This window comes from Haematobia irritans, chromosome 3, assembly GCF_050003625.1.
Source record: "Haematobia irritans isolate KBUSLIRL chromosome 3, ASM5000362v1, whole genome shotgun sequence".
NCBI lineage: Eukaryota > Metazoa > Arthropoda > Insecta > Diptera > Muscidae > Haematobia > Haematobia irritans.
The window spans coordinates 194,485,583-194,510,655 of NC_134399.1; the positions used below are offsets into that span (position 1 = coordinate 194,485,583).

Below are 25,073 nucleotides of genomic sequence, written 5' to 3' on the forward strand. Positions count from 1 at the left end.
ATTTTACCTAAAGTTTCAATTTCTTCGGAATCAATCTGTCAGTCGGAAATTGAACATACGCGTGTTTAGACGTACAAAAACCGTTGCGACTTTGTAGCCGTTAGCATTAAAAAAAAAAATTTTTTTGAAAATCTTTAGATCGCAGTTCTGTTAGAAAAGTAAGAGTTAAAAAAATTAAAATATTAAAGTGAATATATTTACAAATGATTTGATATAAAAACAAAACAAACGTTTATAAGTAATTATATAAAATACAAAATATAAAAGAAATTAGAAAAATTTCTTCACACATATGTGAGAAGATCGGTTGTTATTTTTTCCTTTTTATAAACGTTTTTTATGTTAATTCTATTAAAATAAGAGTATCCGATGCGTGGGTGTGGTATATAATTTTTTATGAAATTAAATTACTTTTTTTAAATTTCTGTACTCATTCTTATCGTTTTGGCCGAATTGTTTTTGCATGGTTTCTGAGAAAAAATCAAATGGAACATACATATATATATAAACAATATATATGAACGTATTCCATTATATCTGCTTTGGAAAACATTTACCAAGAAAATTTGAAAATGTTCTTCTTTAGCAAATTGTGAAAGCCCGCTATTTTGTGTGCTTTGATTTTGAATTAATAACGTAAGTTTAACGATTTTTCTCGTTATGTTGGCCATTGGGGGCCTTTTTGGTGATCTCATTTTAATAAATATATACATATATATGGGTGTACATTGGAGCCTTGTGTGTACGTGATGATAATCAGTGTTATATTGTTTTTGGAATTACTTGAAATTGTACAATTCGGAGAACTGTATATATGTATATTCAAATATATGTTTTATCCAAAAAAATGTGGCTATTCCATTAGTAATATTGAAATTGCTAATCATTGATTGAAATAAAAATAATAAGAAAATAAAAAAAAATAATGTAGATTTTTTTAATCTAAAGTTTTGACAAAGTTACACATCTTTTCATTTTTTCCTCTTTGTCAAAAATCGACTTCTCAAAATCAAAAATTTAACTAGTGGTTATTTTATATGAATCATCTCAACGAAATTTTTTAATAAAATCTCTTATATTACCAAACAATAATTCTTTTTACTCAAAAATAGGATACATTAAGATAAATATATTTGGCATACATTTACAAAAAAAAAATCCTATAACAGTCTACTGAAAAAGGGAAAGAAACTTAGGTTACATTTTTTAACTTTGTAGTATTGAATTTTTAAACTTACACAGAAAAAAAGTATGCCCAGTTCCTACGATTTTGTCCTTACAGTAATGATTTTGGTATTGATTTCGAGCCAATCAAGCGAAGAATTGAAGTAAGGACACATTTTAAGACACAATTCTCTTTTAAATTTGAGTTTTGCGTACTTGATTCTAGGAAACAAATTTTAATTTCTTAACTTTTTTCAGCATTTGTTTCCAAGACCATTAAAACGTGTTAACGTCTACTTAAATTTCCAAATTCAGACTGGACTACAAGTAAAAATTATGCTACGTTTCAAGTAAAAAAACGACTTTATAATAAAGTGTTAAAAACATCTCCCATTTTTAAATGCTTTTTAGCCAAGACGTAGCAAAACGTAAACAAATTAAAGACGATTTAATTAATTTTGAATATTTTCAGAATTTTTCTTGAAGAAAAATTTCGCATTTTTGAAAATATTTAATCATAAAAGTTCCAGACAAGCGTTATAATGCATTAAAAATCATAAAAAATTTAAAAATTATTTATTTGTCAAAATATTACAAAATTTCTTAATTCACATCCAACACTGAATTCGCCTCACACTTTAAGAAGTGATGCAAATTCAGTGCAGCAGCTGTTGAAATGGTGGACATCGCTTCTGCGTCAATTTGGCACCACTTCCGGATCCAAAAATAACATTTTCACTAATTGTTTGGCGACACTTTTTTTGCTGGGTTAGTAAAACGAAATTTTCTTTCATTTTAGAATACTCAATTTTAGGTCGAATAACTTAACTATAAGGACAAAACGACTTCATTGAAAAGTTTATCGACTTTTGGACAAGGAAAAAACTTTATATCTGAGAAATGATTATTCTATGCTCAGCAAAATTCGTATTCGTATTTTAAGGATATGAAATCTTTGGTCTCACGACAATATTTTTTTCAGTGTACATTCATCTTTTCACGAATAGCTTCGCTATATATTCTAAAATTCGACAAAAGTGTAGATCATAGAGATGTCGAATTTTATACAATCTAGATTAGTTAGATTTCATTCTCAAAATATGGTAAAAAAATAAGCGTATCTTTGGCGTGGAATTAATATAGAAATTCTTAAGTGAAGGTTTCATTTTTTGTTCAGCTAATCTTAAACATGAATTGTCCTTTAGTGCAACATTAGTTGACGATTCATTTTTTGAGTGATAATTATTTATTAAATGCAAAATAAAAACCAGGAAAATAAACTGATTTTCATTGCGAAATTTTGATCCAACTATTATCAGACCACACCCAGAGAAGGAATATGATCACTTCAAACATGTGATCATGTTATTTTTGGGTGGTGACCATGTAACATGGTTTTCGCAGCCTTGTTATTTTCTCGGAAATCATGTATCTTATTTCGAAAGCAGGTTATATTTGACGAGAAAATAACATTTTAGTGACAAACATGTTACATGGTCACCATACAAAAATAACATTTTGCTCTTGAAACATGTTTGAGGTGATCATATTCCTTCTCTGCGTGCAGACTTTGCAGTTCATGCACATTTATCTGCTGGGTCTCCAGAGAAAGTTCCTTGAGTGTACACCAAAAATCCATTATTACACAGATTTGTAAGGAAAGTCAAAGAAGAATTAGCGCTTGGCTCTATGAGGAATTCACTGATGATTTCAAAAGAAAATGTCCCCAGAGAAAGTTCCTTGAGTGTACACCAAAAATCCATTATTACGCAGTTTTGTAAGGGAAGTCAAAGAAGAAGAAGCGCTTGGCTCTGTGAGGAATTCACTGATGATTTCAAAAGAAAATGTCCCACAGAAGCACATCCTTCTTCTTTGTATGAATTTCAGAAATTTAGATGTGGAAATTATTGTAACTTAGTGCGATTATGAATGCACATAATAATTTCGACGAAATATTGAAACCAAAATAGTGCTAAAATACTGCCAGATAACGAAAAAAATTCTGCCTTTCAAAACTATGAAATGATCGCACTTTTTGAACAATCTTCATTATTTTTATAGTTATACTAGCTGGACCCGGTCCACAAAAATTTCTTCCTTACAGAAGTGCAATTTGGTAAGCGAAGGAAGATGCACCCGCTTACTCTAGTGCAATGAAATTGCGCTAATTTCAGCATATCCACTTTTAAACATATTTTTGTCGGCCCTTCAAAAAAAAAGCTATTAACTACGAAGAATGTTCTTTACTTACACGTTTAGAAGTAGCGCTGAATTCAGTACTTACAACTTTGCACGGAATAATAATGCCTACAATATGGACACTATAATATTACTGCTTCCTAATTTATAATCAGGATATGTCGCAAACATTTTATGAACCAAACGTGATTATTCAATGCCATCACCCTCAAAATAAGTTCAATCTTAACTAAAGCATAGAAAACTTTTCGTAAGATTAACGAACGTTATAAGTATGAACTACTACGCGGTCATAATTTGGCGCCAATGATTTTCTCCTTACTCTTAATTCATTTTCTAAATTTTTTAACTTAATATATTTTTCCGTACATTCCCAATTTCCTGTCATATATCTACGTGTTTGTCTACAGTAAAATAGGTCACATCATTGTGTGTTGTTTCCATTATAAGGACAAATTTCAAGGCAAACATCACTCGAAACTACACCTAAACAATGCATGTCACTGTAGTAAAATATTTATTACATGAGACATTCGTTGAAATATTAAATTTTATTTTAAAGGAGAACAAAAAAAAAAAACAGAAATACTAGTAGTAAAAACAAAATGCATCATCGTCAACGAGAACGTCGACTACACATTAACATCCAAACGAAAGAACTCGTTTTGAAATCTTGAACAATTTTGAAAATTCATTTTTTTTTGAAATCTTGATGGAAACCATTCCGCATTAACGCTTTCGTTTCATTTCGCTCATGTTTTCCTGTTGTGCTGAGTGTTGAATGAAAAAAAGCAAAATAAAATTAAACATTTACTAAAATTAACTTAAAGAGCAGCAATATTGGCATTTTCAATGTGACTGAGGTTGTTTGCGAGCAAACACATACAAATTTTTGTTTTTTTTCCAATCTGACGTCATGCGTTTCATAGTAGTTACGAATACATTCATATATGTATGCGCATATGTACTTGTTTCCAAATCTCTCACACACAAAGGCCACATCTGTGCGTTGTGATTTTGATATTTTTTAACGGAATAGTTTTTTTTTTTTTATCCGAAAAGTGTTGACTTATTTACGGCGATTCCGAGTATGGACTGTTTGAGTAATTAATGTGATTTTTTTTTTAATTTTTGTTTATTTTATAATTTGTTTACAATTTGGAGTGGTCAAAAAGGCAATTTTTTTTGTTTTTTTTTTTTTTTTTGAGGAGGTCATATTACCAGGTTGTAAACATTAAAATGGATTGAATGTTGCAATGTTTCATATTCCCGATTTTAATACTATACATTACTCAAGCAAAAAAGGCTCAGAATATTCCCTACGGGAAATTGTTGCAAATTTCCACTGACGGACCTATCACAGAACTGGTACCGGTGCTCCAGTTAGTTGCAATTTTTAAATAGTCGTAATTTATTGATATCCGTGCTCGCTTTATATTAAAATCTTATCGGATCTACACATTTAGTGAAATAAAATTATCAATGTAACCTATTGTTCGACATATTTCAAAAGTTTTTTATTTGGGATGCGATTCGGTTGTCTAAAATGAAACAGATTTCTAAGAGTTTGTCCGGGACTGGTTCCTGAGTATCTGTCTATGGAATGCTCCTGAGCACTCATTGATAAGAGAGAAGTGTCCCAGGACGTGTCCTTTGGAATGAGTCAAAGACGTGTCCTAAAGTGTAAATTTTCAATGACAAACCCATGTTAGAGTGACTGGTCCCTTCCATACGTTTTGACCAGAACTGGGACTGGTCCATATATACCAGGGACTAGTCCTGTACCAATCCTGTGTTTGATCCATTTCCCGTAGGGTTAGTTAACATCGACTGATTTGTTTCAGTAGTAACACTTTTTTATTGCTCACACAAATACAGTCCATATTGAACTTCATATGGCACTAAAGACTAATTTTTCCCTTCAAACTACGAAAATTTCTTCAACAAATGAAAAGCAAATGGTTATGTCTAAAAATTTTTCTTGAATTTCTGGAAGAATATTTACTTATTTTTGCGCTTTCGACATTTGTAGTATAGTTTGGACTAACATCATTAATCTTCGAAATGGATATTATTTTTTTTTAACAATTAAATAAAAAAGGAAGAGTGAAATAAGATAATGTTTATTCTCCAATGCTTTTATTGCTTTAGAGATTATAGAATACTTCATCTTCTATTTGTTCAGTTTCTTCAGTAATTTATTGTCATAAATCTAATTTTATTAACTTGCATCAACTCACATTGGTTGGTATCTTATCATTACATTTAGTGATTGGTTTGATTTGTGAGTCATTAAGGAGCTAACACTCAAATGAACTTTCTAAGAATTTTAATTACAGCTCAACGATGAAATTGTTCAAAGCTATTGATTATTAATATGGAAAAATGAATACCCGCTATTAAAAATTGATATAAAGTTTAAATGACCCAAAAATAATATAAGTATACAATTGCCAAAATAAACATCTATGTATGATGCATTTCAATTAATTAAGTGCATAAACAAACACGAATATGGCCTTAAACAATTAAGATCGGCATTCAGTCGATGAACGTGCAAATGCTAATATATCATTCCCCAGGTATTTATGATATCAGGCTTTCCGGTAGATAATCGCTGATAAACTACCCATTAGCGTAGCTAGACAATTTTCCTAGGGGGGCCTTAAGCCCCCTAGATAAAAATTTATAGACTAAACTTATAGGTTCAATTAAAGTTTTATTTCATAAAATTGAATAAAAAATTAGGCATCAAAATAACTCGACAATTAATTTATAATAAAGCAAATAAAAGTAGTTCCACACTTTTCCCAGCAAAAAAGTTGTGAGTTGTTCTAAAGGCACAACTTTAAAAGTACTTCCAAAAATGTCCTCAATTATTTTAACTACACAGGAAGTTTTTTTACTTCATTTTTTCATATTTTAATGTGTAATTTTTAGTTTTCTTTTTTTTTCAAATAGTTTAAAAAAAGAGTAAGAATAAATAAATTGGTACAAATTATTTAAAATTTGTACCAATTTACCACAAAACTGCTAAATCCATTATAGAAAAATCGATAATTTTATTATTCGAGGAAAAACGTTTCAAACGTCAGAATGCATTAAAAATCATAAAAACAGTATACAAATTATTTGTTTGGGAAAATATCAAAAAATTCTTTAATTCACATTCAAAACACTGAATTCGGATCTCACCTTTAGAAGTGATGCAAATTCATTGCAACGGCTGTTGAAACGGTGGACATTACAAGCTCATATTATATTCATTGCTTCTCCGCCAAATTTGCACCACTTCTAGACACAAAAAGAACATTTTCACTACTTTTTTGGTGACGCTTTTTCGCAGCGTTATTAAGATATTAATTTATGAAAGAATTGATAATAATATCAATTACTAGTTTTTTAATTAAATTGACTAAACTAAATCAATCATAAGTTCAACCACAGCTTTATTTCATAAATATCTGACTTCAAACATTCGATTGTTCATGAAAGTCTTTAGCGGAACTTTGTGCGATTGTATATACTTATTTAATTTTTATAAAAATTAAAAAAAACTATTGACATTTATTGATAAATGTAAAATCATAAATAGAGTTTCAAATTCTGGGGGGGGGGGGCTAAAATTTTTCTGGGGGGTCTAAGCCCCCTCCCCAGAGGCCTTCCTACGCTTATGAAAATACCTAAAGGTAATTGTTCCAAATTGGTGTTCGTTATGCATCTCAATCACTAGACGGGAGCTACCGTGGTGGAATGGTTAACATGCCCGACTTGCATACAAAGCATTATGGGTTCAATCTCAGTTTCGACCAAACACTAAAATGTTTTTCAGCGGTGGATTATCCCCACTCAGTAATACTGGTGACATTTTTGAATGTTTCAAATCTTCTCGATACAGAAAAAAATATCCCCAAAATATTTCCAATTAAAAAGTTGATCGAAGCTGAAAACTTTCTCAATTAAAAAATTAATTGATACAATTAAATTTTTAATCAAACTAGTAAGACTAACCCCCATTTTCATGAAGCTCCGTTAGTGCTCCGTTGGCTAACGAACTTTTAAACCATACTATGGACATATCTGTCATCTTGCCTATATATTCCACATGCCAGATAGAAATTTAACTGCTGAAAATTTTTCAGTTAAAGTTAACCGGAAAAAAGATATTTGCAATTTACTTTCTGTTAACTGGCAGTTAACGCCTAACGGAGCTACATGAAAATGACCGTAAGTCAGTTAAAAAATGATTGATTAATGAAATCAATTAATTTTTTAATCAAGTAGTTTTTTTAAGTCCAGTTAATAAAACTGTTATTGTTACGATAATTTTCGTGATTGAAGACATTTCAATTAAAAAATTAATTGGATCGTTATTGAAACTGAAAAAATTTTGTTTCTGTATATGTGCTTTCACCGCAATGTGGAACGCCGTTCGTAATAGGAGAAAAGTTCACAATATACTAAATAGTCTAAGTGAAACCGAAAGGTCGGGCTGCCACTATACCTAACCTAACCGGTGCGAGTTTATTTCTTTGTGACGTGACATTGAGCACTCATTGATAAGAGAGAAGTTCACCACATATGATATCACAATGGAATGAACATAGACAATAGATGTTATATAGATAGGCCATGTGTCTCTTTAAAAAAATGTGTCAGTTCCAAAAATTAATTTTCTGACATTTCGTTTTGATTTTTTCGTAAAGAGTCAGTCCCAAATATTAATTTTCGTGCATTTGCTTTTGTGTTGTTCGTAAAGAGCAATCCTGCTCAAAATTAAATTTCGTATTTTCGCGGTTTTGGTCACAATTTTTTGTTCAAATATGAACTTTTAATATATTAATTTATTTATAAATCCTCTGGTGCATCATAAACGTTCTAATTTTGTGTAAAATTGGCAAACTACAAAAAGGAAAACGAAAGAGATTGTAAGCGTGCTCTTATTTTTCTCGTTTATTCTTAATCTTCGGAACTGTCAAACATAGTTTGACACCCATGGCCCATCTATGTATTATAAGGTCTATGGGAATGAATAGTATGAGTAAGCCTAAAATATCCGCTACCTATCCTTGCCACGTGGAATTAATTTTCCATCGCAAATGTTGGCAACTTATTAGGGGGAAAACATTATGACATTCAATTCGTCATATATTTTTATTTTTTTCTAAAATTATATTTATATTTTTTTTCTAAAATTAGTAAATTTGACTTAAATTAAGTTCATAAATATAAAAATGAAAATTTTTTTCTTAAATTGGGCTTGTCTTTAACTTCGTATAGAGTGAAAGACAGGAAAGAAAATTTTAGATAATTAAAAAAAATATATATCATTTTAGAAAATTTTAACTAAACTGTAATAGAATAGCGAATACCACCCAGATTTCACAAAAAATAAATACATAATTTTCGACAAATTCAAGAAAATTTATTAGACAAAATTATTATTTTTCACTTATTAAAAAAAAAAAATATTATTTTTCACTGAAAATTTCGTAGTTTGAAAGAAAAAACTGGAATTCAAAATTGCGAACATGTCTTTAGTGACATACGAAGCTCAAGGAAGTTAATTTAACTAATTACGCAAACAATTATGGAAACTTTCTTAAAAAGTAATAATTCCATGAACTAAAATATAATTAAATCGGCTTTAGTGAAATATAGGGTTCAAAGTTTTTTAGTGCATTAACTCCATTTTTTCCATTAACCCCCATTTTCAGGAAGCTCCGTTAGTGCTACGTTAGCTAACGAAATTTTAAACCGTACTATGGACATGTCTGTCATCTTGTCTATATATTTCATATGCCAGTTAGAAACTTAACTGCTAAAAAATTTTCAGTTAAAGTTAACCGGAGAGAAGATATTTCGATTTTACTTTCTGCTAACTGGGAGTTAAAGTCTAACGGAGATACATGAAAACGGCCGTAAAATATAAAAATTTCATAAAATTCAATGTCTAGCTACGCATGTTGAAATTAGTAAAATATGGCATTTAAAATTTTTTAAATGTTCAAATAAAATAAAATTACTCCCCATAAAACATAAAAATTTTAAAAATGTCCATAGTTGAAGAACTAACGCAAAATTTAAATTATTTTTATTGCAAAAAAATATTTTTCGAAATTTACATTAAAAAAACAGTGAACTCATCAGGAAGAAAAATTTTAATTTATTTTAGAAAATTTCGATTATTTTTAGAAAATTTTAACTTAGTGCTATACGAAGTTCAAGATGGGCACATTATTGGTAAAATTTATAAATTTGAAGAAATTCTGAACTATTTTGTGGGAGACACGACACTTTATGCTTCATTTGTGTATAATTTGTTCTTCTGTTTTACTTAATTTAACTAACGTACGCAAACAAATATTAAAGTCATGGAAACTTTCTTAAAATGTAATAATTCCATGAACTAAAATATAATTAAATCGGCTTTAGTGAAATAAAGGGTTCACAGGGTGAAATATAGTTTTCATTAAGATATGAAAATTTCTTAAACAATAAAAAAATATTTTTTAGTAAATTTTCTTACCATGTTGAAATTAAATATAAAATATTCCATTTAAATTTTTCTAAAATAAACCTAATTTTCAAATTAAATAAAGTTACACCCCATAAAACAAAAAAATTGATGATGTTGTACCAAAAAAAAAAAAAAAAAATTACGCAAAATTTAATTTAGTTAAAAAGTACAGCAGGACATTACAGAGAAAAAACTATCACTAAAATATTTCCAATTAAAAAGTTGGTTGAAGTTGAATGATTTTTTTTTTCAAATAATATATTAATTGATAAAATTAAGATAGAAACATTAAGTTAATTAAGTCAATGATTGAAATTTTTTAAATTTTTAATTAAAAAATTTATTTATACAAGTGTATTTCAAAAAAACAATTTTTGAAGCAAATTAAAAACACTAACGACCATTTTCATGTAGCTCCGTTAGGCTTTAACTGCCAGTTAACAGAAAATAAATTGCAAGTATCTTCTGTCCGGTTAACTTTAACTGAAAAATTTTCAGCAGTTAAATTCCTATCTTGCATATGGAATATATAGGCAAGATGGCAGATATGTCCATAGTACGGTTTAAAAGTCCGTTAGCTAAAGTGGCACTAACGGAGTTTCATGACAATGGGGGTAAGTCCGTTAAGAAAGTAATTAAAATAGTTTCGTCTATAGAATTTTAAATTTATAGAGTTTTTCAATCAACATCAATTAAATTTTTAATTGAATCAATTAAAAAACTAATTGAAATTTGCTAATAAATTCAATTAATTTTTTAATCAAGTATTTTTTAATGTCCAATTAAAACTGTGATTGATACTCTTATTTTCGTGATTGAAGAAATTTCAATTAAAAACTTAATTGGATCAATTAATTTCGTGATTGAATCAGATTTTTTTTTGTGAAAGCTTTCTTGGTTTTAACAACTCTTTGTGGAAATTTAAAAATGTGGAGTATAATTTAGCTCAATTTTCGCACGAGGTCTGGAATGAAGCAGACCCATTTTTGCCGGCGGCGGCTGACACTAATTTTTTGCCTCCGGCGGCAGTGGATTGATGGCTAATCCGGTATAAATTTGTCTATTCAGCGGCGGACAATTATCCATTATAAAATCAATTTGAAGTTATCCGAATGGTAATGAGATTAGTTGTACAACCAATCTTACAATCACATTTACATTTCATTCAAATTTTCTGAGCTAATTTTTTGCAAAATTATTATAGCAACTTGGTACTGACTGATTTTGAGTGCAAAATTAAACATTTTGACAAAAAATGCAAACATTTTTAATAAGTTTTTCTGATTTAAATCAATATTATGATTAATTGGCGGCTAATTTTGAATCGAGATGAGTCGACATATTCGGCGGCGGCTTCGACTGGCAAACAATGGTCGGCGGCGGCTAAAATCGACGGCGGAACTCGGCGGCTTCATTCTCTGCTCGAGGTAGTTCATTCTTGCTATAAAATAGTTTACTTTCCTTTTCTGTGTGTTTTCTATATAATTTTTGAGTTACTACTTCTTTTAGGTTTTGGGGCTAATTTTCATGGGGTCCATATTCATAGTACCGGTCAAAATCTTTGGATACAAGTAAACTTTTTTTTTTTTAGTGTAGTTCACAACTAGGGTTTTTGGCCAAATTAGATAAAGGCAAGGAAAATTTAATGGATTCCGAAATTTAAATTACTTCCACACATTTTCGATAAAAAAAAATACTTTCGCGTATTGTCATTTCAATTGCTAACTCCATAGACCAAGAAAATATAGAGACATACCTTGATAATTCACCATGGTTTTGTTTATTTGCAGTGCGCAGTCATTCCACTCAATTGCGCAGTCAAGTGAATCAATTTCTTTTTGGAAAACGAGAATAACCGTATAAATTAATCAATTTGCATTACAAAAAAGGTGTTTCATCAAAAGAACAAACGAAAGAAAACAAATTAAAGCCAAATTTAAAAATCACTCAATTGCAGACGAAAAAAAAGAGCCATCTACGGTGTGCAGACAAACTACAGCGCTGTGAATTCACTTTCGTTGTCTATAGCTTCCTTGGTCTATGGTCAAAATGTTAATCACCTCCATTCAAAACTTTTTGTCCTATTTTTAGACTAAGTACTTATCGAACATTTATCTATTTACTGATGTTGAACAGAACCAAAAAGTGGACTACCTTAGGGTTTTCTTAAAAGTCGATTTTTTAAACCAACTTCGACAATAAGCAATCTTTTAAAAACTGTTTTACTGCATTTGTATATTATGTGCTACGCTTTTATTTGTAAGGGTAGCCCATATCAATGTATTCAAAAGCAAGACATTGACAAACTTATATGAAATTTTTATGATCAAAACATCATTGCCATATCCATAAATTGTTCATCATGGAGTACTAATGTTATTTATTAATACATTGTTTTTCATAGTCAATCTCGTATGGGTTTGGGTTGATGTAAACATTCTTACATCATTGTAAAGAAGGGGCTATGATGTCATATCGGAGATTGTAAAGTTTGAATTTCATTGACGATTCAAGACGTATTTTTCAATTTAAATTTTTCGTTCGAGCGCCAATCATTGATATTAATAACTTCCAAAATAAAATGATATACTGTGTAATGGTATATCGACATCTTCTAACATTCAAGGGTTTTTTGGAATTGAAATGGGTGTGTGTGTATGCGCGCGAATTACATAATTTTTCATGGTGACTGCTGTTAATGAATAAATTTAAATTTTTTGGGTATTTCCTGTTTTTTTTTTTTATTATTTCGACTCGAAGAAAAAGCACTGACAGTAAGGCAATATTTTTAGAGGGATTTATACCCGGAATACAAATACATATTTAATACACTCGAAGAGATTAGACACACATCAGCTAAAAGAAAGGAACAAATTAATTAATTAATCATAAAATGTATCGATGTATGCTTCGAAATATGAGGAAATGTGTTACGGTTCGCAAGAATAATTGAAGCAATTCTTACCATCAATTATGAGGACAATATATTTCGATACTTTTCTGTCATAAATTTAAAGCAAATTGAAAATTTCAAAATTTTTGATATAAAATAATTTTATTTTGAATTATTATTATTTGTCACAATTGTCAATTAAACATTGGCGTAGCTAGCAACATTTTCGTAAGGAGTAAAAGCTACAATGTGTGCTCATTGTGAAGATACTTCAAAAAGAGAAAAAATAAATTCTTGTAGATGCGAAGAAACCAGAATATTTAATTCAATGATATATAATCGTAGTTAGAAGAAATACTGCGTTGTATTTGCTACGCCTATGCCATTATTGTATTAGCTACGCCTATGCCATTAAGAAAATACCGACAATCAATGTTCTGCACAAATGAAAAAAATTGTACTCACCTGATAGCTTGAAACTACCTTCCTAAATATATCTTGACTCCAACCGTAAAAAATTGTGCGAGTAGTTTTCCCATCTGTGGGGTGAAAAGTAGTTTGGAGAACAACGCAGAGGGGAAAAGTTTCCCGTTAGCCTTCCACGTGAAACCAAGAACATACACTATTCAAATTACAACAAAATTTAGAAACATTATTATATCGGAAAATTTAAAAAAATGTTGCACAGTTTGGTTTCAGGAAACAAACTCCAAATGGGGGTTTACAGTCCTTGGACAGAGTTGAAAACCCAGTGTCCGCCCCGGGTCGTATACACGGTTAACACTCAAGTCAAAAATAAACTACCAAACTTTGGAGAACATTTTACTAAAAAAACTACCAAACTGAAAAATCTTATTTGGTCAAAATTTTATTTCTATAGAAAATTTTGTCAAAATTTTATTTCTATAGAAAAGTTTGTCAAAATTTTATTTCTATAGAAAATTTTGTCAAAATTTTATTTCTATAGAAAATTTTGTCAAAAATTTTGTTTCTATAAAATTTTGTTTTTATTTTCCATTTTTGATTTATTCGAAAATTTTATTTCTATAGACAAAATGGAAATAAAATTTGGACAAAATAAAGAAAAAAATTATTTCCATTTTTTATGTATTTGAAAATTGTATTTCTATAGAAAATTTTGTCATTTTATTTCTATAGAAAATTTTGTCATTTTATTTCTATAGAAACTGTTGTCAAAATTTTATTTCTATAGAAAGTTTTCTCACAAATTTATTTCTATAAAAAAATTGACAAAATTTTATTTCTATAGAAAATTTTGTCACAAATTTATTTCTATAAAAAAAATGACAAAATTTTATTTCTATAAAAAATTTTGTCACAAATTTATTTATTTTATTTCTATACTAAATTTGGTAAAAATTTTATTTCTACAGAAAATTTTGTTAAAATTTTATTTCTACAGAAACTGTTGTCAAAATTTTAGTTCTATAGAAAATTTTGTCACAAATTTATTTCTATAGAAAATTTTGTCAAAATCGTATTCCTATAAAAAATTTTGTCAAAATTTTATTTCTATAGAAAATTTTATCAAAATTTTATTAGAAAAAAAATTTACTAAAATTGTATCATTTTATTTCTATAGAAACTGTTGTTAAAATTTTATCTCTATAGAAAGTTTTCTCACAAATTTATTCCTATAATAAAATTGACAAAATTTTATTTCTATAGAAAATTTTGTCACAAATTTATTTCTATAGAAAATTTTGTCACAAATTTATTTCTATAGAAAATTTTGTCACAAATTTATTTCTATAGAAAAAAATTGACAACATTTTATTTCTATAAAAAATTTTGTCACAAATTTATTTATTTTATTTCTATTTTATTTCTGTACTAAATTTGGTAAAAATTTTACTTCTATAAAAAATTTTGTCACAAATTTATTTCTACAGAAAACTTTGTTAAAATTTTATTTCTCAGAAACTGTTGTCAAAATTTTATTCTATAGAAAATTTTGTCACAAATTTATTTCTATAGAAAATTTTGTCAAAATTTTATTCCTATAAAAATTTTTGTCAAAATGTTATTTCTATAGAATAGTTTATCAAAATTTTATTTCTATAGAAAAATATTGACCATACGTTTTAAAAATACTATTTCATTTAAAAATATTGGGAGAAATAATACATTAACGGATGTGATATATTTTGATTTTTAATTTCAGCAACCCACCTATTACGAACTAAAGTTTATTTCTTACCACCAAGAAGCATTAAACTATCAACAAAATGTCTCATTCTGTGACCATTACTCGCACCACAACCAGCACCACCAACACTTCCTACATTGTTTTAAATACTGGCTATCTGAAAAGTTTCAATGGACTGTTGAAACTATGCCAATTGGTAATATATACCTACCTACCTACTACTTTAAGTTTACTATATTTAATTAATTTTTTAAATTTATTTACAGCTTCTTGGAGCTGCTATGGTTGGCATTTTCAGTTACTATCAAAACAATGGCGCTTGCTTTACCAACATCGATGGCATTGTTTTTGCATTCCTTATGTCAGTTACCTTTATGATTGGAACATTCTGTCTATTACTGTCATGTTTGACGTCCCTTAGTACGGGCGGAATTATATCAAAAACAATTTATGTAAGTTTTATTAGACTATAGAAAAGAGTAAATCAAAACATTTCCCAATAGAAAATTCGCTGAAATCTAGTTGAAGTTATTATCTGGTGAAATTTTGAATAAAAAATTAAAAGCATTTGGAAATAAAGTTCCCTCCAGCCGACTGCTAATATTTTCGTAGACCAATTAAAATAGAGACATACATACCATACAAATCACCATGGTTTTGTTTATTCGCAGTGCGCAGTCATTCCACTCAATTGCGCAGTCAAGTGACTCAATTTCTTTTTTTGAAAACGAGAATTACCGTACAAATCAGTCAATTTGCATTACAAAAAAGATGTGGATGTATAGAATTTTATACGCTTTTACAATATTTGGTGTTTCATCAAGAAAACAAATTAAAGCCAAATTAAAAAAATCACTCAATTGCAGACGAAAAAGAGCCATTTATGGTTTGCAGACAAACTACAGCGCTGTGAATTCACTTTCGTTGTTTATACCTTCCTTAGTCTATGATATTTTAGCAATACATATGACTTTTTGAATTGTTGATTGTTTGCTATTTCAGCAAAGAAAATTTCAAATAGAATACATTTGTCTGTGTAAAGGTGGGTACTATGTTTGTTGGCACGAAAAATACTTCACTTAACCATTCTTTCGCGTTGAAAACTGAGAGTGTTGACAATACATTTCGAACGAAGAAAACAGCTATTTTGGAGCTATTCCACGTTTATTTCTCCGCAATTTAATTGACAACATCGCCAAATGTCATACTATTTTTACTTATAAAGGGTGATTTGTTAAGAGCTTGATAACTTTTTTTTAAAAAAAAACGCATAAAATTTGCAAAATCTCATCGGTTCTTTATTTGAAACGTTAGATTGGTCCATGACATTTACTTTTTGAAGATAATTTCATTTAAATGTTGACCGCGGCTGCGTCTTAGGTGGTCCATTCGGAAAGTCCAATTTTGGGCAACTTTTTCGAGCATTTCGGCCGGAATAGCCCGAATTTCTTCGGAAATGTTGTCTTCCAAAGCTGGAATAGTTGCTGGCTTATTTCTGTAGACTTTAGACTTGACGTAGCCCCACAAAAAATAGTCTAAAGGCGTCAAATCGCATGATCTTGGTGGCCAACTTACCGGTCCATTTCTTGAGATGAATTGTTCTCCGAAGTTTTCCCTCAAAATGGCCATAGAATCGCGAGCTGTGTGGCATGTAGCGCCATCTTGTTGAAACCACATGTCAACCAAGTTCAGTTCTTCCATTTTTGGCAACAAAAAGTTTGTTAGCATCGAACGATAGCGATCGCCATTCACCGTAACGTTGCGTCCAACAGCATCTTTGAAAAAATACGGTCCAATGATTCCACCAGCGTACAAATCACACCAAACAGTGCATTTTTCGGGATGCATGGGCAGTTCTTGAACGCCTTCTGGTTGCTCTTCACTCCAAATGCGGCAATTTTGCTTATTTACGTAGCCATTCAACCAGAAATGAGCCTCATCGCTGAACAAAATTTGTCGATAAAAAAGCGGATTTTCTGCCAACTTTTCTAGGGCCCATTCACTGAAAATTCGACGTTGTGGCTCGTTAGTAAGTCTATTCATGATGAAATGTCAAAGCATACTGAGCATCTTTCTCTTTGACACCATGTCTGAAATCCCACGTGATCTGTCAAATACTAATGCATGAAAATCCTAACCTCAAAAGAATCACCCTTTACATACGCAGCAGCTGGTTGTTTACATACACGCATTCATGATAATTGTTTTGAAAAGTGTTTTTCTACCAGTTTTTGGATTGTTTTGCAAAAAAATCTCATACAGCACTGGACACTAATAATTGTTAAGAATAAAGCTCCAGCCGCTCTACCCCTGGTGTCTTACCACATTCTGCAACAGCTTTTACAACATGTGGTACATTGTCTTCTTCAGCTTTTCCAAATGGATACCGTCAATTTGTAACGCACATCAAAAAAACATATAATTCCGGTGTTATGCTAACTTTTACATCATGAGCAGCAATGGACTCATTCATCAACAAACTTAATTCGTTGGTGTCCACAATATCTACACAATCGCATTGCAATACCATGCTGTTGCCGCCTCACTAGCAATTTCAAATCCAGTGGTCACCACCACGGTTCCCACAAAGTATAATAACGCCATTTCATTTGCCAATGTTGTTACATCGGGGGGAACAACCAACTTAAGCCCATAACTCAAGTTCAAGGGTAGTTCCTAAGCCAAAGTCACTGTTCCCGACTTATATTTCGTCACAAAGGGATGTTAGTGTTCTATACCAGACTCTTCGTTGACTGAAATTAATACATTGAGAAGCAATTGGCTGGTTTACTGAAGGATGTTATACTCTCCCAATGTACAAGTTCCAATAACTATTTCAGTCACGTTATGAAATTCAACCAGTGTTTTGAATTGATAAAATGCAAGAATGCCGCTAACTGAAATTTAAAAGCCACGACGAAATTAAATCGTTTCATTCCAGCCTATCGCAATCATTTTGGACAAATGATGAATACAAGAAAATTATTTTGCTACTTAAATAAAAATTATTTAATTATTTGCTATAAACATTTATTTTGGATATAACTTTGTTCAGAAAAATTTACTAATTTTATATTAAAAAGTATAAAACGTATAAGACCACCCAATTACCTATACCCCGGTATATAAAAATAAAACAAGTTCGATTATAATTTTATTATGATTTTTTATTAATTTGTACATTTATACACTAATTAAAGACCCTAGAACACAATGTTTTCTTTTCTGGATTATCAGCTTTCTTTCATTAATATTGTTATACCTCATTCACATTACACTTCCAAAATCTACGTTAACTAGATTTCAACTGTCATTTGCCTTGTAAAAAAGGGATTTCAAATCTACTTTTAGTAGATTTCGAGCCTAATGTGAATGAGCTATTATATTTAAAAATTTTTAATTATCATTTCTCATATTTAGCTTTCATGTTGTTTCCATTAAAAATTAAAATTGCATTAACTTTTCTTTTGTTCAGTTCTCATTCATTTACGCCTCTTACACACAAAAACGAGCTCGCTTAACAAATGCACGCTCATAAAAAATCGCTTCTGTAACATATACTCCCAAACATATTTTGCTTCAAGCATATACATTTTTGGGTATTGCCCAAACATATATATGTTTGATCTCTACCAATATATAATATGTTTGAAAGTATATTGGTCTAAACAATATATGTTTGGGTAGTCTAAGTTCCAAACATTTTGTATTTTTGCATCCAAATTCAATAATGTTGTCTTCCAAAAAACAATATGTTATTATGTGAACATATAATATGTTTGGAAGCATTTTGCACCCAAAAATATTATATGCTTAAAAAAATTCTCCCAAACAATATTGTGCTCAAAATTTTATTTATTTATTTATATATTTACAATCATAATGAATTATGAAAATAAACAGGTAATATAGGTGCTGACAACATAGGTTTTCGACCTGAATGCTCAAAATTTTGTTTCTGCCCAATTGTATATTCCCCGACATCTTTCTCACTTCCACGAGATTTTTTAGTTCTTAGCACCTTTTTCTGTAATACAAACATTGTAGAAGAAATTATTCAATTTTATGATTTTTTTTATTTTAATTTTACCTTTTGCCGGACGGGGATTCGAACAGCGGACCACACAGTTTGTAAGGATCAAAGAAGTAGCCGATCAATTGCCCAAGGAAAAATAAAATGTTAATTTTGTAATAACAAGCAACAACCACCAACTTAATTCAATATCGCTCCCTGTTAAATAGCGCTCCAAGCTACTAAACACATATATGTTTATAGGCTATTTCTAAATTAATATATGTTTGCATCCAAGCATATTATATTTACAAACATTTTATGTCCCAAACATAATATGTTCTAACATATTAACATATATGTCCCAAACATGTTATGCTAGTTTATGAACATTATATGCTTGCACTCAAAAATATTGTGTTTAAAAATTTGTGTTCCAAACATATAATGTTTATAGCCAAACATATGAAAAACAGCCTTTTTCATCCGTGTGGAAAAGGGAGCAATTACGAGGAGCGGTAAAATAATAAAAAAAAATACAATTCATTTCTTTGTAAAAAATGGGTGTTGAATGTAGAAGCACTGGGTTTACAGAGATAAGACGAAATCGTTTGTAAGCATATTTTAAAAAAGAAATCTTCATCGATTACATCTGCAGTATTATGAAAATTAGCGTCTTCTACTTCTTCGTGTTCTGTGCAAACATTATGTTGCATAACATTAGTCAATTCTAAATTAGCAGGGGATGATGATAAATGGTGGCCTGGTTGTATCTCTACAATATGACGCTGATGGAATGCTATTGTTGCTGATGGCTGAAGCGATGATGGTACTGTTGTAATAGGCGGAGTTTCCAACGGGCACCGGTCGCCGATTGGAAACTCCTAGAAGACATTCCTTAGGGGTAAAATTTCACCCAGCCACTTCTTCGCCAGCAAAATCCAATTTAACAACATCACCTGGTAAACATTCCTCCACATCAACTTCATTCTCTGCCGTATTTATACGGTTCAATGTCATTGTAATATCTGGACCAGACTTAAGTCCCACGGTAGCTCCTGCTAAAGCCATTGTAGTGGTGGGAACAACAACATTCGATCCAGCTGCTGGTGATACTATTGTGGATGATTGTGAAACCACCATTGCATTAGTATTGCATTTGTATTACTAACGGCAGCAACAGTCGATATTGCATTTGAAGAATTAGTAATAGTGGCTAATGTTGGAGTAGTATTTGCTGCCACCCCAATGGGATCACTCACTACTTGGGCGGCCGTTGTATTTGGTTGTTGCAATACAATATTTGCGGTCACAGCCACTGTGGTCGTGGCAGGTGTTGAGGGTGCTATGTTGGAGTTGTTCACTGTAGCTGATGTAGTGGCTGCAATTGTGGGTGTCAGGGATGTGAGGGCAGATGCTACTGTGGCAGAAACGGCTACAGAACCAGATGCTGTTATATATGTTATATACATATAGCACTCCGTTATTTTTATTTCGTCAATCTAATTGCATTTTTAAATAACAACGCGAACCACTTTTGTATTCTAATTTAACACAAATCATTTGAATAAATCAATTATTTCTTAATTCACATTACAAATGGCGCCATGTTTTGAAACTAACTAATCTCAACATATGGAAGGATTTAAAGCCGACCTAATTAGGGACTATGCACGTTATGTCAGTTTTTCAACTCGAAAAAAAACAAAGTACCACAAATGAAAAAATATTTCGGTAGTTTTTCGCATTTTTGGTTTTGTATGGGATTTCGCTTCGGAAACCGAACATAGTACCTACCTTAAGCTATCAAACTACCTTTTGTAGGTGCTTTTCAAAGAGAGTTCTTTTCCAGTCATTTTTCAGCAGTTACCTTAGCTTTTCGTTTTCAGCAGACAAAATCAGCTGTTTGGGAACACTTTTTAATACATTTTTATATATTTTCTACAATTTAAATATTAAATTATTAACATTTTATATCTTTCATTGCAGGAATTAATATATCACAGTGTAGCTGGTATTCTATTATTGGCCTGTTCGTTGCAAGTGATCATTACGCTCAGCGATAGAGGTCACAGAGGCTATAAACAGCTTGATGCCTACTTTGCTGCTGGTGTTATTGGTTTGGTAAATGCGGTCTTGTACTTTATCAGCGCATTCTTAGCCCACCGATCTTATCGTGGCATTTAATTGCCTAATTTCAATAGCTCTCAACAATAATATACCAATTAATATAACAAAGTAAATTTAGGATAATATCCTTGAATTGAAAGAATTTATTCTTTTAAAATACCGTATGTGTTGTGCTTAATGCTGATTTTTGTTTGTTATCTTGCAAAGAAAATGATAATATTGAGTGTTATTACGATGTCAAAGTGAAACAAATTATTCACATTAAATATGAATTTCAATGCAGTAATGTATGCATAGATTATATATTTTTTTTTGTTTTCATTTATTGTATATGTTTAATAAATGTAATTTATTTTTTTTTTTTTATAATATTGCCTTTAAGTAAGATGAAGATAATAAATAAACTGAAACGTGTGTTAATTAACAAACAACAAATACTTCCAATTGTATTATTTCTAATAAAGGGTTTCTTCTGAAGAAGGTAGCTTAGCTAACTTGTGAAAAATATATAAAAATATAAATATGGTCGCTAACATTCTCATATTATAAATATTTTAAGAAGAAACCAACTTTCTGGCAGGCCTTATTTACTTTTCATTTTATTTTTGGGAAATATAGCAAAATTATTCACCAAATTATTACACCCAAACAACAGCAATAAAGTTTGCTAAAACATTCGTTTTTATCTGCTTAAAAAGGGAAAACAGTCAATGTAGTTACACTCATAGAAAAAAGTCTGCTAAAACCAGCAGTCGATTTCTGCTGTTATATTTTTGTACTTCAGGGTCTAACGAACAACAAATTACACAATTTTTAGGTTATTAATTTTTCCCCAAAACATATTTAAGAACCAAAAATAGTTTTTGGTATATTTTTGCACAGTGACTGCTTTCCCTTTTTCAGCAGACTTTTTGCTGTTTTAGCAGACTTTTTTGTACATCCAAATTTCTTTGGGTGTACACACCCTCACAAAAAATCGCTTCTGTAACATATACTCCCAAACATATTTTGCATCAAGCATATACATTTTTGGGTATTGCCCAAACATTTATATGTTTGATCTCTACCAATATATAATATGTTTGAAAGCATATTGGTCTAAACAATATATGTTTGGGTAGTCTAAGTTCCAAACATTTTGTATTTTTGCATCCAAATTCAATAATGTTGTCTTCCAAAAAACAATATGTTATTATGTGACCTTATAATATGTTTGGAAGCATTTTGCACCCAAAAATATTATATGCTTAAAAAAAATTCTCCCAAACAATATTGTGCTCAAAATTTTATTTATTTATTTATATATTTACAATCATAATGAATTATGAAAATAAACAGGTAATATAGGTGCTAACAACGACCTGAATGCTCAAAATTTTGATTCTGCCCAATTGTATATTCCCCGACATCTTTCTCACTTCCACGAGATTTTTTAGTTCTTAGCACCTTTTTCTGTAATACAAACATTGTAGAAGAAATTATTCAATTTTATTTTTTTATTTTTATTTTAATTTTACCTTTTGCCGGACGGGGATTCGAACAGCGGCCCACACAGTTTGTAAGGACCAAAGAAGTAGCTGATCAATTGCCCAAGGAAAAATAAAATGTTAATTTTGTAATAACAAGCAACAACCACCAACTTAATTCAATATCGCTCCTTGTTAAATAGCGCTCCAAGCTACTAAACACATATATGTTTATAGGCTATTTCTAAATTAATATATGTTTGCATTCAAGCATATTATATTTACAAACATTTTATGTCCCAAACATAATATGTTCTAACATATTAACATATATGTCCCAAACATGTTATGCTAGTTTATGAACATTATATGCTTGCACTCAAAAATATTGTGTTTAAAAATTTGTGTTCCAAACATATAATGTTTATAGCCAAACATATGAAAAACAGTCTTTTTCAACCGTGCAAACATCAGTTATTTGGTGTAGCAAAAATTATTCTCGGCTGAAATACCAAACAAATACTGCTGATTTGCACACCTATTTATTTCTTTGTTTTAATCTTTTATACAAAAACGTAGGAAGCTTGATAAGGTTTATAAAACCTTTGGTATGTGAAGTTTCGGGATAGGTTAGGTTAGGTGGCAGCCCGATGTATCAGGCTCACTTAGACTATTCAGTCCATTGTGATACCACATTGGTGAACTTCTCTCTTATCACTGAGTGCTGCCCGATTCCATGTAAAGCTCAATGACAAGGGACCTCCTTTTTATCGCCGAGTCCGAATGGCGTTCCACATTGCAGTGAAACCACTTTGAGAAGTTTTGAAACCCTCAGAAATGTCACCAGCATTACTGAGGTGGGATAATCCACCGCTGAAAAACTTTTTGGTGTTCGGTCGAAGCAAGTTTCGGGATACAGGACAACGATTTTTTAGACTTTCTACAATACCATTGTTTGCTGGTTTAAAAAAAAAACAGCGAAAACAATTTTTTATCTTGTGAAATACAGTGTTAATAGCAAACACTGACTGCTGTAGTGTTTGCTATTAACGGCAGTATTTTTTCTATGAGTTTAAAATCCAAATTCTAACAAAAAATTCTTAATTACAAAAAAGTAAAAAATATTATATCATCCAAATAAGTCTTAATTTACACTCATAAATCTTAATTTACGAACACACAAAAAAAAATTTTCTGATTCAATCACGAAATTAATTGATCCAATTAATTTTTTAATTGACATGTCTTCAATCACACAAATGATAGTATCAATTAAAAAATTAATTGATACTGTTAATTTTTGTGATTGATTTTTGTTTCGATTAAAAAATTTGTTGGATCAATTAAATTTTTAATTCAATATTTTTTTAAAACTCAATTAATTAGAAAATTTTTCGTGAACATTTTTTCTGAGAAATTTAACTTCATTTTAGTTCATGAAAATTAGTTGATTTCATATAGCGTTAAACATTTTAACAATTTTTAAAACCAAAATACGAAATTTTATTAAACAATATTTTTCTATTATTTAAAAAATGTTGATAAAAATTATAGAAATATTCCCCCATGTTCGGATATTCGGAATCGCAAATCGCAAGAATTTACTTTTCTTATAACGAAGAAATAGAGATGCTCTCGGACTAGAAGTGTGCGCGTTAGTGAAACTTCACTCACGCACATTCACGAAGTCAAATATTTATTCACGCACGCTCACGCACGATACGTGTGGTAGTCAATCCCTCTCACGCACATTCACGAAATGAAAACCAGTACTCACGCACGAACTACTTTTAAAGACTCACGTTCACTCACGATTCACGACAATTCACATGATTCACGACAAATTCACGAGACTCACGACATTTTCCAATCGGGAATGAGCAAAGGTAACAAAATTCATAAATAAAATATAGTTCGACAGCTAAATCAATTTCAGTTAACATACGAGTAAGAATTAAATCTTGATTTTTTTCGTGAGCGATTTTATTACTCACGAACCGATTTTATTACTCACGCAAGCTCACGCACGACATATTTGTTTTAGTCCAATTCACGCACATTCACGAGAGTTGTTTCAAATTTTATTCACGACTCACGTGATTCACGTGTCACGACAATTTCGTGTCACGCGCAAACCTCTATCTTGGCCTTTAATTCAATATGAATTTGAACTTTTCATTAAAGAGATCTACACACAATTTTCTTTTAGATTCAACCACGAAATTAATTGATCCAATTAATTTTTTAATTGAAAAGTCTTCAATCACGAAAATAATAGTATCAATCACAGTTTTAATTAAACATAAAAAAATATTTTATTAAAAAATTAATTGATCTCATTAGAAAATTTCTGTTAATTTTTAATTGATTGAATTATTTAAAAACGTAATTATTTTTAATAACTTTCTTAACTGACTTAGTATTTTTAGTTTGATTAAAAAATTGAAATTTTTAGTTAAAAATTAAAAAATCCATCGCTTCTTTTAATTGACTTGGTCTCCCAAGTTTTATTAAAATGT

The 25,073-nt window shown here is 30.2% G+C and overlaps 1 protein-coding gene across 2 annotated transcripts; it reads left to right on the top strand.

The window, feature by feature from the left end:
• LOC142230526 (uncharacterized) lies at positions 1-21,523 on the top strand. Of its 2 annotated transcripts, XM_075301170.1 has the most exons (5): positions 33-158; positions 11,674-11,772; positions 14,962-15,142; positions 15,213-15,398; positions 20,948-21,523. In XM_075301170.1, the coding sequence occupies exons 3-5, from the start codon at positions 15,026-15,028 to the stop codon at positions 21,143-21,145; spliced, it is 501 nt and encodes a 166-aa protein (XP_075157285.1). In that variant the 5' UTR covers positions 33-158; positions 11,674-11,772; positions 14,962-15,025; the 3' UTR covers positions 21,146-21,523. The 2 variants fall into 2 exon arrangements, with proteins under 2 accessions (XP_075157284.1, XP_075157285.1); XM_075301169.1 differs by lacking the exon at positions 11,674-11,772 and having other exon boundaries at positions 1-158.
• Positions 21,524-25,073: the final 3,550 nt, after the last annotated feature.